Source organism: Leiobunum rupestre, chromosome 3, assembly GCF_980474605.1.
Source record: "Leiobunum rupestre chromosome 3, qqLeiRupe1.1.hap1, whole genome shotgun sequence".
Lineage (NCBI taxonomy): Eukaryota > Metazoa > Arthropoda > Arachnida > Opiliones > Sclerosomatidae > Leiobunum > Leiobunum rupestre.
The window spans coordinates 26,606,071-26,623,735 of record NC_143386.1 but is presented as its reverse complement, the minus strand read 5'-3'; the positions used below and the strand labels follow the sequence as shown (position 1 = coordinate 26,623,735).

Genomic DNA, 17,665 nt, shown 5'->3' with positions numbered 1-17,665 from the left:
TTACAAATTTATAAAATCTCATAAACGTTTCTTTGCTTTCGAAGCCTGTATAAAATTGTAACTTCTTCTTACGCTGAATGACTTATTAGTTGCTTTGTAAACCTCAAATTGCATCTCAAGATTTATGAATTGTTTACATTTATTCGTTAATTCATTTAAGGTGACTTCGTTATTTTTTTCTAGAATTGAAACCTTCTCTTTAAGCTCCTTATTTTCAAATATCAACTGTTTAATCAGAGCATCCTTTCCATTGATAATTGATGGGTAATGGTCTTTTATTATATACGAATGTTCACAGTGGCTGATGGTAAACTCATTCTTCATGCTTATTTGTGGTACTGGTAACGTACTTTCCTCGTTGTTAATAACAACATCTGCTCCTAGCGACAATGTTTCATCCGGAGGAAGAACTAGATAGTTATAACCTAACCATTCTGTAAATAAAAACAAGATAAAAATGTTATAAATGACAATGGATTTATAATTTAATTTCCAACCTTTGAGAGGCTTTAAAACAACATGTTCAAATGATTTCCAAGGAAAGTAACGAGGGAGAAAGTCATTGTAATGTTTGGCTCCAGCTGGGTTGAAATGGTATCCGCAGATTTTGCTAGTTGCTGAAGGAATCCAGTTTCAAAATTGGCTTTTGAACTTGTGCATGGTTTTGAAATCATGAGGAGCTGATTGAATCCTACTAATCCATTCCTCTTTCAAAGTCTTGTCCCTTGGAAACAAATGAGAAAGCTAGCTTTACTCTAGTAGCTGTTTTTACCACAACCAATAACACAACATCTTGTTCCTCCCCTTTTGGGAGTTTCTGAATAACTGAAAATAATATACTATCATTAAAAATTGAACATTCAATAAAATAAGCGAAAATATTTATTATTAATTACCTGTTTTGTCTCTCCATTTCGTTTGAAAATCGTATTTTACACGTAAACTGATTAAGCCTTTCCGATAACTTACGTAGCAGACGATTTATACGGTCCTAGCTAAGCAGACGGAAATCGCGAAAATGTTGATACCCATAATACCTAGCGAATCCCCAGTAGATGGCGCGTTTCAAATGATAAAGATCTATACCAGGAATCCATAACGCTACTTGGAATGAATAACGGCTTCGATTCCCCGCCGTTGTGGCGGAACATAGTAGGCGGAGCTTATAAGCCTTTGTTTGTCACTGAATTTGACGTTATTTAAGGCGGTATAAGCCATTTTAGCCCCTCCCACAATGTTCCGCCACAAAATACCACAGGGGATATGGGGAGATACTCATTCCAAGTAGCATTATGGATTCCTGGTAATACTAATAGTAGGAATTTTATACATTTTTTTAAAGAAACTTAATTGATTGTATTATAGGGGCACCAAAATTACGCTTTGGAAATTTAGGTGGTTTCAAGATGCACCCGCGGGATATTTTGAGAAAATGCTTCATATTTAGTCTCAAATATATTTATTTATACTTTACGATGCGCGGGTCGAATTTTGCGCCTGCATGAGACGGAAAAAGTACATTATTCTGTTTTAAACAAGATCCGCCAATTTTTATGAAAATCAGCCTAATGTTTCTTTTGAAGCATTGACAAGCTTTTGAAAGAAAAATACGTTCGTCATACTAGTACCATTTTTAGTGTAGCAAAATCCGAACGACACTATCTCAATTTGATATCATAGTTACAGATATCTCAAATGTTCAAATTTTAGAAACAGTAATTGAAATAAAATAATAGTAATACACTTTAATTTTTTAATTTCTTTTGTAACTGCAGGCACTTTTAAATATTTTATGGAAACTAAATTTTAGTTATTTATTTTAAATACATTTTATTTAATAAATAAAGATAAAATATATAGTTGATGTCTAAACAGAAATATTTAAATGAAGGTGGAAATTTTCTTTCCCAAAAAAAAACGCCAAAATAGCAAATACACCTAAGTCAATTTACTAGGTTTTGGAATTAATGTAGCGAATTGATATTGAATAGTAAGATCGACTTAACATGTGACCTTCAAAACAGCGAGATTAAACTGCTAATTGTAACTTAAATACATTCGGCTAATAGCCCAGACAGACTAGAGTTGAATAGGAATCTGAAAATTGATACATCCATAGGTAGTTTTTAGCGCGAAAAAAATATATTAAAAGTCCCCGAGCCTAGGACGCTTGCGCTCGCTGCCATCTTGGAAAATAGCCTATAGCTCTAAAACTACATAACCAAATTTGTTTTTGTCTTTGGGTAACATGCACGAAAATGCCAGTTTTATTCCAATTTTGGTGGAGGTATTAACTTATTTTACCAATGACCTATGACCTTTTGACAATAAGGACGTTCTTTAAATTTTCAACGATAGATATTGCACGTAGAATAAGAATGACCCCATATTTGTTACTTTTGGTTAAATTGCTTACGACTAATGGCGTCCATTTTCCAAGATGGCGGCGAACGCAAGCGCCCTAGGCCCGCGAGCTTTTTGGGCTAAAACCACCTATTTACCAATTTTCAGCTTTATGGGAAAATGTTCCATATATTCAACCGAGGGGCAGTTCACTCCTTTTTGGAGCGCAGATTTAATCGGATTAAATCCGATTAAATGTATTAAATCGAGTTAATCACGATTAAATTTTTAATCCGATTTACTCACGATTAAACTTTTTAATCATGATTTAATGATTAATGAAATTAAAAACGACTTCGTTATATTTGCATATTTAATAAAATATTTATGATATTTACAATGAAAGTCCGACTAGTTTCGTCGTGCCTAGCATGATATATTCAGGGACTGAACTTTCCTGGTGAGTCCTGCGTCATCTTTATACAAAATTAACTCGACCTTTGTCACGGTATAACCGATCGTTTGACAAAAAATAATTATTTTATTTTTTCCCTTTTTTTTGTTGTTACCCTTAGGTGCCATCTGGAGGTCTTTTAAGTTATACAATTAAAATAAAGGGGGGTTTAATTATTATTTCTAACAAAATTAAATTGAGAGGATAATGTTTAAATTTAAGAGTTACAATAATTTGTTAATCTAGTACAGGTTTTAATTTTTAACTGAAATTTTAATTAATTCATTAATCATCAACTACGCATATTGAACTTGCAAACATCCTAAGCCTTAATCATGATTTAATCATGATTAAACTTTTTAATCATGATTTAATCCAGATTTAATCGGCTTAATCATGACCTATTTTTTTAATCACGATTTAATCGGCTTAATCATGATCTAATTTTTTTAATCACGATTTAATAGACTTAATCATGATCTAATCTTTTTAATCACGATTTAATAGACTTAATCATGATCTAATCTTTTTAATCACGATTTAATAGACTTAATCATGATTACATCTAGTTAATCATGATCAGGTTTTAATAATTTTTTTGTATCGCCATCTAATCTTACATCGATAAAATTAAACCAATTAACTTTACTGACGTATATAATTTGGAGTATTTAAATCTAAAAAGAATATGCCCCAATTCCGCGAGAAAATTGAAATATTGCGGTTAAACAATTATAAAAACAGGTGTTAATTATAAAAATCGTCATAAAATCTCGCATAAAAGGCTTCATTATAAATTAACGAATATAAATTTAAGTACAATATAAACTTACCCAAACAATATAATAATGTATCGATGGATGCCAAACTAAGCTCCTCAAGGTTTAAAAACGGAATGCCGCTTTTTTTCTGGAATTTTCTAACTTATCATTTCGTTGACGCGAGCGAGCGAACGTAAAGTTCTAAAACCGAGCCGTCTAAAACTCAGAGGGACACGTAAAGTAGAAATGTAATAAACTATATTTTATTTTAGACGAAACTATGATTTTTTTTATAAGAAATGATATTAATTTTTCCGAGTACTTTCATTCTCAAAACGTAATTTAATCAGCTTAATCGAGATTTAATCTTTTAAATCACGATTTAATCGTATTAATCGCGATTTAATCAACTTAATCACAATCTAGATTTAATCGTGATTTAATCCTGATTTAATCGCGATTTATTCCTGATTTAATCGCGATTTAATCCATTTAATCATTTTAATCATGATTTAATCGGATTTAATCGGCCAAGAGCGCAGATTTAATCATGGGAGTGAACTGCCCCTCGTATTCAACCCTAGAACCCATTTTTAATGAGGGTAGGACACGTTTCGCTTAGACGTTTCATAGTTACACTAATAAATAATTAGTTATTTTTACCTCCGATAGCCTTAAATTATTTTACCTCAGATAGGCTTAAATTATTTTACCTAGGATAGCCTTAAATTTCTTTTCCTCGGATAGGCCTAGATTATTTTTACCTCAGAAAGGCTTAAATTATTTACCTCGGATAGGCTTAAATTATTTTTACCTCGGATAGGCTTAAATTGCTTTTCCTCGGATAGGCTTAAATTATTTTACCTCAGATAGGTTTAAATTATTTTTCCTCTGATAACCTTAAATTACTTTTCCTCAGTTAGGTTAAAATTATTTTTACCTCAGAAAGGCTTAAATTATTTTTACCTCGGATCGGTTTAAATTATTTTTCCTGTGATAACCTTAAATTACTTTTCCAAAGAAAGGTTTAAATTATTTTTCCTCTGATAACCTTAAATTACTTTACCAAAGAAAGGTTTAAATTATTTTTACCTCAGAAAGGCTTAAATTATTTTTACCTCGGATAGGCTTAAATTACTTTTCCTCAAATAGGCTTAAATAATTTTACCTCGGATAGGCTTAATTTATTTTTACCTCAGATAGGCTTAAATTATTTTAAGTGGTTTAAAAGATTATGCTGTCATGAGGTAAGCAAAAAGCTCCATGTAAAGTTTAGTAACAATTTGGTTAAATTATGAGTTTTTCATTAAATATTTTAAGTAAATGTCTTTATCTATCCAACCCAAAATCCTGTTAGATAAACTGCTGCGTGAATTAATAAAAATTGTTAACTCAACCTACAGCTAATTTGTATGTGTGCAAAAAAATTCCCAAATATTTATTGACCTCTGATTAGTTACCGACTCGATCGGCTTTTCTTACAAAGTATGAAAACGCGGCACTTGTACGGCCAGTTGTAAGTTTAACTCAAACAAACCGTTTGTGTCCCTGAGGAAGTTTAGATGATGTTGACATAAGAGTTTGAAAGTTTCCTGTAGAAATACCGTTTTTAGGGTCAACCGAGGGGACCTGTCACCAATTTCATTACAGCGGGTCGGAGCAAACTGCCGTAGACCAAAACCCTTTGTAATATTTTTTTATCAATCTGCGTATTGCGGATAAATTAATGGTTAGAGGCTGGGAATTTCAACGGTGCTCTGATTAGCTCATTCATTCGTTTACCGAAAAGGCTCAGTTTGTAAAGTATATTAATTTGTTTTGTTAAAAATATTATTTTAAAAGTAAAACTAAATTTTATATGTACTTCTTCCCTTAACTTCCTCTCTGGCTATCTATCGTTATCTTGAACCAGCTATCTATCGTTATCTTGAACCAGCTATCTATCGTTATCTTGAACCAGCTATCTATCGTTATCTTGAACCAGCTATCTATCGTTATCTTAAACCAGCTATCTATCGTTATCTTGAACCGGCTATCTATCGTTATCTTGAACCGGCTATCTATCGTTATCTTGAACCGGCTATCTATCGTTATCTTGAACCGGCTATTTATCGCTATCTTGAACCGGCTATTTATCGTTATCTTGAACCAGCTATTTATCGTAATCTTGAACCGGCTATCTATCGTTATCTTGAACAGGCTATTTATCGCTATCTTGAACCGGCTATTTATCGTTATCTTGAACCAGCTTTTTATCGTTATCTTGAACCGGCTATCTATCGTTATCTTGAACCGGCTATCTATCGTTATCTTGAACCGGCTATCTATCGTTATCTTGAACCGGCTATCTATCGTTATCTTGAACCGGCTATCTATCGTTATCTTGAACCGGCTATCTATCGCTATCTTGAACCGGCTATCTATCGTTATCTTGAATCGGCTATTTATCGCTATCTTGAACCGGCTATTTATCGCTATCTTGAACCGGCTATCTATCGCTATCTTGAACCGGCTATCTATCGTTATCTTGAACCGGCTATTTATCGCTATCTTGAACCGGCTATTTATCGCTATCTTGAACCGGCTATCTATCGTTATCTTGAACCGGCTATTTATCGCTATCTTGAACCGGCTATCTATCGTTATCTTGAACCGGCTATCTATCGTTATCTTGAACCGGCTATCTATCGTTATCTTGAACCGGCTATTTATCGTTATCTTGAACCGGCTATTTATCGTTATCTTGAACCGGCTATTTATCGCTATCTTGAACCGGCTATCTATCGTTATCTTGAACCGGCTATTTATCGCTATCTTGAACCGGCTATCTATCGTTATCTTGAACCGGCTATCTATCGTTATCTTGAACCGGCTATCTATCGTTATCTTGAACCGGCTATCTATCGTTATCTTGAACCGGCTATCTATCGTTATCTTGAACCGGCTATCTATCGTTACCTTGAACCGGCTATCTATCGTTACCTTGAACCGGCTATCTATCGTTACCTTGAACCGGCTATTTATCGCTATCTTGAACCGGCTATCTATCGTTATCTTGAACCGGCTATCTATCGTTATCTTGAACCGGCTATTTATCGTTATCTTGAACTGGCTATCTATCGTTATCTTGAACCGGCTATTTATCGCTATCTTGAACCGGCTATCTATCGTTATCTTGAACCGGCTATTTATCGTTATCTTGAACCGGCTATCTATCGTTATCTTGAACCGGCTATCTGTCGTTATCTTGAACCGGCTATCTATCGTTATCTTGAACCAGCTATTTATCGTTATCTTGAACCGGCTATTTATCGTTATCTTGAACCGGCTATTTATCGTTATCTTGAACCGGCTATCTATCGTTATCTTGAACCGGCTATCTATCGTTATCTTGAACCGGCTATCTATCGTTATCTTGAACCGGCTATCTATCGTTATCTTGAACCGGCTATCTATCGTTATCTTGAACCGGCTATCTATCGTTATCGTGAACCGGCTATCTATCGTTATCTTGAACCGGCTATCTATCGTTATCTTGAACCGGCTATCTATCGTTATCTTGAACCGGCTATCTATCGTTATCTTGAACCGGCTATTTATCGTTATCTTGAACCGGCTATTTATCGCTATCTTGAACCGGCTATCTATCGTTATCTTGAACCGGCTATCTATCGTTATCTTGAACCGGCTATCTATCGTTATCTTGAACCGGCTATCTATCGTTATCTTGAACCGGCTATCTATCGTTATCTTGAGCCGGCTATCTATCGTTATCTTGAGCCGGCTATCTATCGTTATCTCAGTGCCGTCTTTCCCATTGGGCAAATAGGGCACTGCCCTAGGGCCCCAAGGTTCTGGAGGGCCCCATTTCATTTTTATTTATTAAAAAATATTAAATCTTAAAAATATTGTTTTTCTCATTTTCTGTATTAGTATATTGTCTATTCACATAAAACGCAAAGTTTCATCAGGAGCCCAGCTTTATCCTAAAAATTATATATTTATCTAAAACATGTCTGCTCGTGATATAGACCGAGTTGACCGTAGAATATTCAGGCTCGGAAACGCCTGAAACCAGGACGATCATAAGCTGTCGTGTTTCCTGCTTTACTAAGGAAAACCGAAATTAAACTGTCTGCGACAAAAATACGTGTGGCTGTGAAGTTTGCGGGTTAGTACTACGGAGTTTTTTTATATACAGTAGCACATTTTGATTTTGAGGTATGATTTTTCACATACTTTATGAACTATAGCATGGTTGAACGCATTAAAATTAAAAAGAGATATTAAGCAATTACTGTGATTTTAAGAACGTTTAACGCTCTGTCTAGATGTTCCAATGACCGACGGACGGTCGCCCCGGTCTGTAGATTTTTCTATGTCATTTAGAATTAACAAAATCAAAATTTTAGGAATTTTTAAGACGGCGCCATAATTCTGCCGAGCTTGGATCTTATTAAGCATTATTTTTATTTTTTATTTAAATTACTGAATGATCTGAATCATCATTACGTAATTTACGTTATTGCCTGAAAGTCCAAAACCTTTTAATCAATCGTAAACTAAGTACAGTAGACGTCGCGAAGAAAGTCTTTTATGTATAGATGAAACTACTTGAAAACCAACAAAATAGTACTCACGACCTAAATTAATTAATTTATGTTTTGTTTCAAGATTAATTTTTATATAGTAGATACCTTTTTGTGGATAAGTAAAATGAAGCGGACTTATATGAGTGGATATGAAAAAAGGAAAAAAGCCGCGGCGGAGGAGAAGAAAATGAGTAAAATTCCAAAGCTAACATCTTGGCTCAAATCAGATGTAATGACAGTTACCAGTACCAGTACTTCTGAAAACGCAGCATCGCCATGTACATCCGATTCTGCTTCCTATCAAGAATTTACTCTAGTTGAAGAGAATTGTAACGAACCAGACATACCCGCTCCTGCAGATACTGGGGAAGTAATGAGAGTTCTACAACAAGAAATAGACGTGTCGTTTACTACAAAAGGCTTAGAGAGTTTCGTCACAGATATACCTGTTTCTGCAGATTCAAGGGAAATAGATTTTCCGACACCTAATCCTTTAACGGCTACGAAGACGGATTTGAAAAATTACGTCACAGATCCTGGTTTATGGTGTATTAAGGAAAACGACACCTTGGAATACTGGATTCGGCAAGGACCAACTTCATGCCAGAACATTGATTGCGACTTTTCTAACTCATGCAGACTATATGTCGAAGTCGGAGGACAGAAAACTTTGTCACGCTATTTATCTAAGAAGGTTTTCAATCGTGAATTACGAAATGGCGAGATGGTTAAAAGGGAATGGCTACTTTATTCACCTTTTCATAGTCGTGTGTACTGCTTTGTGTGTCGTCTTTTGTCCAAGAAAGAATCCCCATTTGCAACATCTGGATTTAATGACTGGAAACACTGCATTTATATAGAGGCACATGAAAATTCAGAAGAACATCGCAACTGCATGACAGCTTATTTGATAAGACATAAAGAAATCGGAACTGTGGATTCCATATTAACTAAACATCATCGTTCAGAACAAGAATACTGGTATAAAGTGTTAACACGTGTGGTTTCTGTCATTCGCTTTCTAGCCTCAAGGGGTTTGCCGTTTCGTGGTGATAACCAAACAATTGGATCAACCAAAAATGGTAACTTTTTAGGTATTCTAGATCTTTTGAGCGAGTTTGACCCTTTTTTAAACGAGCATTTAAAATTGTACGGAAATCCAGGAAAGGGTCACACGTCATATCTTTCAGCTAATATTTGCGAAGAATTTATAGAAATTATGGGGCAATACGTTCTTAGTGCTATTCTAGATGAATTAAAAATATCGAAGTACTATTCTATAAGTGTTGATTCAACTCCGGATATAACCCATATTGATCAACTTAGTTTTATCGTCCGGTACATGCGAGGAAGTGCAACTGTGGAGCGTTTTCTCAAGTTTATACCTATATTTTCCCATAAATCAAAGGATCTAGCAGACACGGTTGTGGATTTCTTAGACAAGAACGATATACCGTTATCTAACTGCCGTGGTCAATCCTATGACAACGCCTCAAATATGGCTGGGCGATATACTAGTTTACAAGCACGAATACGTCAGTTAAATGAGTACGCCATCTATGTTCCTTGCGCTGGACACAGCTTAAACTTAGTAGGATTAAAAGCAGCAGAGTGTTGTCAACAATCTGTAAAGTTCTTTGACTTTGTTCAACGTTTATATTCATTTTTCTCGGCATCTACACATCGATGGAATATTCTAGTATCATCTTTAGGAAAGAATCTTGTGGTCAAACGTCTGTCGGACACGAGGTGGTCTGCTCACTTTGATGCTGTACATGCCTTGCTTCAAGGTTACGAGAAAATTAGACACGCATTGGGTTCTTTATCAGGTGACATGGACCAATATGTAAACGCGAGGAGAGAAGCCGTAGGATTACAGAAAAAAATGGATAAATTGGAAACGATATTTCTAACAATTCTTTGGAACGATATTCTCGAAAAAGTAAACAAAACAAGTAAGGTCTTGCAATCGGAAGATATGAATATACTTACTGCTACAAGTCTTCTTGAGTCTCTGAAATCATATCTCCAAGAAATTAGAGATACATTTATTGAATATGAACTGAAGGCCAAAAATCGGTGTCCAGATTTGGATTACAGTGACGTGAACCGAAGGGAACCAAAACGAAGTGTACGTATAACCGCGTATGATGGACCAGAAAAAGAGACCGTTCTACACAAAAGTGAAAAGTTTAAGGTGGAAAGTTTCCTCCCTGTTCTGGATTCTCTGAAATCTGACCTGGAAAAACGAGCTGAAGCTTATTCAACGATTGGAAATCTGTTTTCGTTCTTTAGCCAATTGAAAACTACAACTTCTGATGAACTGATGGAAAAGTGTAAACATTTGGCTAATGTTTATCATGAAGACATTGAGTATAAAGACCTTTTAAGTGAATGCAATCATTTGAAGCACTACACTGACGAAAATTGTAAGACTATTAATGATTTGTACCGAAAAATAATTTTTGACGACTTACAATCAGTTTTTCCGAATGTTGAAATTGCCCTCAGAATTTTCATGTGCATGGTGGTGACTAACTGTTCTGGCGAACGCTCGTTTTCAAGATTAAAACTTATGAAGACTCCGCTAAGAACTACTATGGGCCAACAGCGTTTGAACTGTCTTGCTCTAATTTGTTTGGAAAGTGACCTTTTAAAATCCATTGACTTTAATCCTATTATACAGTCATTCTTTGCTAAGAAATTTCGCAGATGTCACGTTGATGTAAAATAAAAATGTACTTTCAAAAGTTACTGTACAAGGTGACTCTATTTAAATTGTACCATTAAGATATTAAATTAAGTACCTTCTCTAACCAGGGTAAATATATAACAAAGACTGTTGGTTGACGATAGACTTCGCACTGGAGGTTAGAACAAGTGAAAAATATCTAAAAATGGTAGAAAAATCCATCTAAGTATGTAGGAGGGGGGAAGCTAAACCCTAACAAATTCAGAAAAATTAAAAACGTCGAGAAGAACTCTGACCGATAGGTCTTCGAGTAGGTTAATTTTCGAATTGGAGGTTAGAAACTTGGTTGGGCTTATTGGGGGCCCCCGCGCACCGCTTTGCCCAGGGGCCCCCAATCATGTAAAGACGGCCCTGCGTTATCTTGAACCGGGTATCTATCGTTATCTTGAACCGGCTATCTATCGTTATCTTGAACCGGCTATTTATCGTTATCTTGAACCGGCTATCTATCGTTATCTTGAACCGGCTATTTATCGCTATCTTGAACCGGCTATCTATCGTTATCTTGAACCGGCTATTTATCGCTATCTTGAACCGGCTATCTATCGTTATCTTGAACCGACTATCTATCGTTATCTTGAACCGGCTATCTATCGTTATCTTAAACCGGCTATTTATCGTTATCTTGAACCGGCTATTTATCGTTATCTTGAACCGGCTATTTATCGTTATCTTGAACCGGCTATTTATCGCTATCTTGAACCGGCTATCTATCGTTATCTTGAACCGGCTATCTATCGTTATCTTGAACCGGCTATTTATCGTTATCTTGAACCGGCTATCTATCGTTACCTTGAACCGGCTATCTATCGTTATCTTGAACCGGCTATCTATCGTTATCTTGAACTGGCTATTTATCGTTATCTTGAACCGGCTATTTATCGTTATCTTGAACCGGCTATTTATCGTTATCTTGAACCGGCTATCTATCGTTATCTTGAACCGGCTATTTATCGTTATCTTAAACCCGCTATCGCGAGAGTTTTACGGATGGTTCTATATATAAATTATCTGAACTTCTTTAATTTCGTGATTCAAATTAACCGCAAATAACTTAAATGTTTGATATAGTGTTCTAAGCTAGCAGAACGGTCAAGGCTGCCGACAGCGGACCCGTGGCCCACTAAATTACAAATTCCGGGCCCCAAGAGAACCATTTCTATAAATTCTATTGGAGAAAGCTATACTTCTTCGGAAAGAAACCCGGAAGAAGTAAACCTACTTTGTATAAATACGGGCCTGAGAACAGTACAATTATTAAGCACATACAGATAACAGGACTAGTAGAATTGAAACATTTTTTAAACGGCAAAATTAACCCAAATTAGGAATAGATTGGTAATTATGTCACTTTTGCAAAAATTAAGTTTTCAAAACCAAATTTTACTACCAAAATAAGGTAGAATCTTCGATTAACTTTGGATTAATTAAACACAGGGCTTACCGCTCCAGCTTAAAACTTCATTATGTAGAAGAAAAGATTGAGCCTTATAAACCCTCTATCAGAGGAAATCCCCATTGCGCATGCACAAAATGTTTGTCAAACGTTATCATCTTCACATTTTGAGCCAAGGCTTAGTGACACCCCTTTCTTTTCAACTAAATAATTTGGTAAAATCCTAATTAATATACTCTCAGGCTACAAATTTCCGTAATTAAGTTCGTACCATTGACTCGGTTGCTTATATGGCTTGGTTCTGATGGTGTAATACCTAGCAACTCAAATGCATGATCGCTAAATATTTTTAGTTTCAATTGCTGTGATGGAGAATCGCCATGCCAACGTTCACCTCTTTCTCTCTCCCCCTAGATCTCCCCTTGATCCACTTATAGCGCATGCGCTTTTGTCATTTCCGTTTGGGCGCCGATTTCACCAATAGAGGTTTCATAGCCATCGTTTTTGCTTCTGTGGGATATCCCTGTTTTTAATTAATCCAAGGTAGAACTGGCCAATAAAATAGACCCTATGAATAGAGTACGAGCGATTGACGCGCAGCGCCTCTAGGGGCGAGCTCGCGCGTAACTTGGTTAAAAATAAACTACAATTCCCGTTGACGCTAATGTAATTGTAGCGATGATATAAAGTAAATTAACAAACTGTTTTTCGAAAAAATATTTGATTAACATTTTTCCATAATAAATGAATTTAAAAGAAACCCAAAAAAATCTTTTAAGATACATTTTATCGTTTTATTTTCGAAATTGGCGGTCTCAAAGTTCATGCGTATGCCTAGATATACATCTAGGGAGAAAGCGCTGATTCCCGGTGAATTTTAAATACTTCTATTTTGTACAACCTAGAGTAATATTGTATAGAAATTATATGACAATTAAAATTAAATAACTTACATTAATTGTTATATCGTAGACTTTTTTGAAAAGTCCAGGTTCGTTAAAACTTGGGTCTATTTGAAAGATCATGTTTAAATAAACTCAAAAATATCAGTCCTAAAATTTTATCTTTTTTTAATGACGATAAATTAATTTTTAAACGATTGAAATCTACCCGCCAAGTGAGCTGCCATTTTCTTTAGTCTTCCCTCAGACAGACCGCACGCGGAGCAAGCGCGCGCAGAAACAGAGTGCTGTTATAGCGCGTACAGCGCGTGATTAAAGTCCTAAAACGTCACAGCGAAACAAAATGGCAGCTCGCTTGGCGGGTAAATTTCGCTCGTTTAAAAATTAATATATCGTCATTAAAAAAGATACAATTTTACGACTGATATTTTTGAGTATATTTAAACATGATCTTTCAAATAGATCCAAGTTTTACCCAACCTGGACTTTTCCTTTAACTGTTTCCGTAACGTTAAATATACGATTGCTTACCAAAAGAGCTTGACCTTTTCTATACGTAGATTCTTTAAAATAGGTTCTAAGTCTAATTAAAGCCAAAAATCCCACGTATTTCGTTATTTGTTTCGTATTACAATTAGCGTTCGCCATCATTTCACGATAGTACTCGGGTTTTCCCGTTTCAAAATACGCGGTAGAATAAACCGATGCTTAAGACTGATGAGCAAGATTCACCGCCTTAAAATTTTCGTCTACTTTAGAGATACATTGTGAACGAACCAATGGATGAAAAGTTATGAAACTAGCTTTTAAATAAACCTTGAAACTTTTTTCAAGTCATATCTATAAATTCACTGATGACAAAATTCGCGAAAAGTATTAATATCGTTCCGAATTACAATCTACTTTCTAAAATCTCATTTAGCTTTCTAATACGCGCGTTGACAACACACACTTTACCTAGACCAGCTGTTCGATTATTTACATGGCGCGTTAAAAATTTTATTTTTGAATGTTATAAAGGGATAAACGATTTTTCAAGTCGATTTTATATTAGATTTAAGTTCATATAAACGGGAAAACGTGAGAGTGAAATATTTTTTATATCGTTTGGTAGGTTAATTAACGTTTAATTATCGCCAACTTTACATTAATTTCAATTGGGTGAGGAGAAACATTCTACAAAGCCTATAGCTTCGTTTACGCTATACTATTCATATAATGTACCTCTCTCACATGGCAAAAATTAAAGCCTAGCCGGGATGGTACATCCTAATTGAAAAAAAAAACAAGCGATAACATTCGGGACTTCTCGCTGGGAAAAGCGGGAAACGGTGACCATAAAGATACTTTGTACGGTTACACCGTTGGCGCGATAAGCCGCGGCAAACCCCTTAAATATTACACGAGGCTGCAGACGTATATTGAAAATAGCGTCACGTATGCCTCGAACCTAAAATTGTATATCGCGTATATAGCGTACTTTATTCACAGGCGTTATATCTCTATATCTTGTCTTTCAGTGAGCAGCGAGGCTCTTCGTTTAACGAGTCTGGACGTGCCCAGCACGGTGAAGATGGGATCGGCCGTTTGGATTAACTGCACTTTAGACAAAGAAGATGACGACCTCTATTCCGTTAAGTGGTATAAAAACGACGACGAATTTTATCGCTATCTGCCCCGGGACAAGCCAGCGCTGCAGAAGTACGAGATTCCAGGGATATACATTGACGTAAGTGCGACCAGCGAAAAAAACTCACCACCCTACCCCGAAATGGTTTCTCGTTATATTCCGCGGACGATCTAAACGGCGGTGGCCACCCACTCTTACGTTTTTTTAAAGTTTTCACCCTCTTAAATAGAAATAACTGAGTCATTCGCTAAGTGAAATATCACTCTATATTCTCGCCCTTTTATTTTCGAGTTTAATATGTGCTTTGCCAAAAGTCGCGTCGTCCCTTGTTATTCTAAAAGTGGAAACCAGACATCTGCCGTTGCTTCAGAGCGACAAGGATCGTGTATGTACGAAGGAGGAGAAACGACGGGTAAAATTTCGCTTAGTAGATTTCAGTCTTTCGAATTTCGATTGCGTCCAGACCAAATACCCTCGCTTCACTGTTATGGAATTTGTTCCGGAGATCATCGAAACAAGACATCCCCCCTTTCTTAAAGGCTTTCTTAAAGGGTCACATAAGCGTTTGAAAAATTCGACAGACATTTCAAATGGCCTTTTCTCGTGATAACAGATTCGACCAATCAAATTCTGGCATCTAACACGGAATGGTACTGTAATTTAAACAATACCGTGAACCTTTAATCAGGAGGACAATGTCCATCTTTTATTTAATTACTATTTATGGCACGCTTCTCATCCTTATAACATACATGATCCATGTGGAAATGATTATTTTTGTATAAATCAGGAACTCATATTAGGTTGCCCCGGTGTATTTCAAAAATCAAAATGCGTCAGATCATGCTCAAAAGGGTCAAGCCAAAGGTTAAATCGAATTTCTAAAAAGGCTAATGATCCCTCTCATTCTATAGATTTTGGGGTTCTGGTTCCGGATTTTATAAAAATTTTCACTTAAAAGACTCTATTCAAAGTTTTTTTTTCCGGAGCCTGGAGTCCTAAGAATGAATGTGGAGCTCATCGCGATAAATACAGGATAAATTATGGTCGATGGCTGGTTCTTATGTGGTAGCGCCTACGATCTAGCGTTTGCTTTGGCCAAATTTAAGAAAAATTCCTCAATCTGGGCGTCATAATTGCTCTGTTTTACCATGGAGAAACCACTAAGCCGAAATGCAAATATTAATCTTCTATAGCTTCTATATCATCCATCAACGCTAAACCTCTACTAATGCTCAACCTATCTAGTTTTCAACGACCACCGAATGAGGGTGTAGCGATAGCTTTCGGTCGCGAATTGTTTCGAGGAAATTTTATATCCGCCAAAACCCTAGTTTGCAAAGAAATTTTAAATTAAAAACGTCGTTGAATTTCCAGAGAAAAATGCGAAAATATTTTTTGTACTTTTTAATGCATAGTTAAAAAGTTTCTTGTTTAGGGTTTAAATTTCATTTTCAATAAATGCGAATAATAAAAGTGTGGGGCGTCGCCCATTAAAAAAACACATTTTTTTCTTCGTGTATTCTGCTTTAACAGAAACGAATTTTCGCTTCGTGTATCCTACTTCACCAAAAAATGCTATCAGCTTCTTTTAATTGATACAGCATGTTCTGAAGACAAGCTAAAACCTTTCAATTTACTATCTGTATTAGACAAAGAGAACGAAAAACTGGCTAACGTTGAAAACATGATTAGACCACAAATTGACTCTTTATTCTTTTGCAAAGAATTATTTTTCTTGAAGGACCGAAAGAAACAATAAATAAAAATTATCCCCATTTTTGGTCGCTGTTGTCGACCGCGTTGTTTCGGAGAAAAACTATTAATCCTCGGTTCTTCGGGGACCGTCTGGGTTATTATTAAACTCGGGAAATATTTTCTCAAAGCGCGTGGTGTCGCGACGTATGAAGATAGAAAACCGAAAAGTGACACTACTTTTACGTTGTCGGAAATGTCGGGTTTTTTAACTGCACATTTTTCTTCCCAGCGGGTAATTTTTATATGATGCTGATGTCATTTTTACTGCTCGAAATTTAATGCGGGCTTTCAAAGAACCATTACGGTTGTACCCCGCCGGAATGGCTTCTCTGCCGCGCCCCAAATTGAGAGTTGCCTCCAGCGGAAGAGAACGGAAACGAAAATGCTTCTCGTAAAGTGTTTTGATAAACGAGTCCTCTTTTTAACAGGCGTCTAAGTGAATCGAAAACTTACGGATGGACCATTTAAAATCCACGTAACAATATCTATAAAAACCGGCAAGATAAATTACTAAATAGCTAGAACTGGTTTTCGCTATTGCAAAACGCTGAGACGGCGAGTGATGGCGCAATACAAATTTTATTTAGCCTAAAGTCTAGTTTTCACTTGGGTAAAATCGCCAGGACGACGCAAAAACCAGTTGTATTAGGCCTAAACTCTAGTTTTCACTAAGGCAAAAACAGCGAGACGACGCAAAAACAAACTGTATATTATGCCTAAAGTTTGTTTTTCCATAGGGCAAAAACAAACTGTATTAGGCCTAAATTCTAGTTTTCACTAAGACAAAAACGGCAAGACGACGCAAAAACAAAACTCTATTAGGCCTAAATTATTGTTTTCACTAAGGCAAAAACAAACTGTATTAGGCCTAAAGTTTGTGTTTCAATAGGGCAAAAACAAACTGTATTAGGTCTAAATTCTAGTTTTCACTAAGACAAAAACGGCAAAACGACGCAAAAACAAAACTCTATTAGGCCTAAATTCTTGTTTTCACTAAGGCAAAAACAAACTGTATTAGGCCTAAAGTTTGTTTTTCTATAGGGCAAAAACAAACTGTATTAGTCCCTTAACTGGTCA

At 35.9% G+C, this 17,665-nt stretch overlaps 1 protein-coding gene across 2 annotated transcripts in view; it reads left to right on the top strand.

Moving 5' to 3' along the window:
- LOC149950968 (uncharacterized) overlaps window positions 1-17,665 on the top strand; it is a 107,069-nt gene that overhangs the window by 55,813 nt on the left and 33,591 nt on the right. Inside the window, exons 1-2 of one of the 2 annotated variants that reach the window (XM_090169337.1) lie at window positions 13,527-13,562; window positions 14,721-14,929. In XM_090169337.1, the coding sequence (XP_090025463.1) occupies window positions 13,544-13,562; window positions 14,721-14,929 (228 nt within the window). In that variant the 5' untranslated portion in view covers window positions 13,527-13,543. Of the gene's footprint in view, window positions 1-13,526; window positions 13,563-14,720; window positions 14,930-17,665 lie in introns of those variants that run through there. The other variant, XM_090169336.1, reaches the window with a different exon arrangement.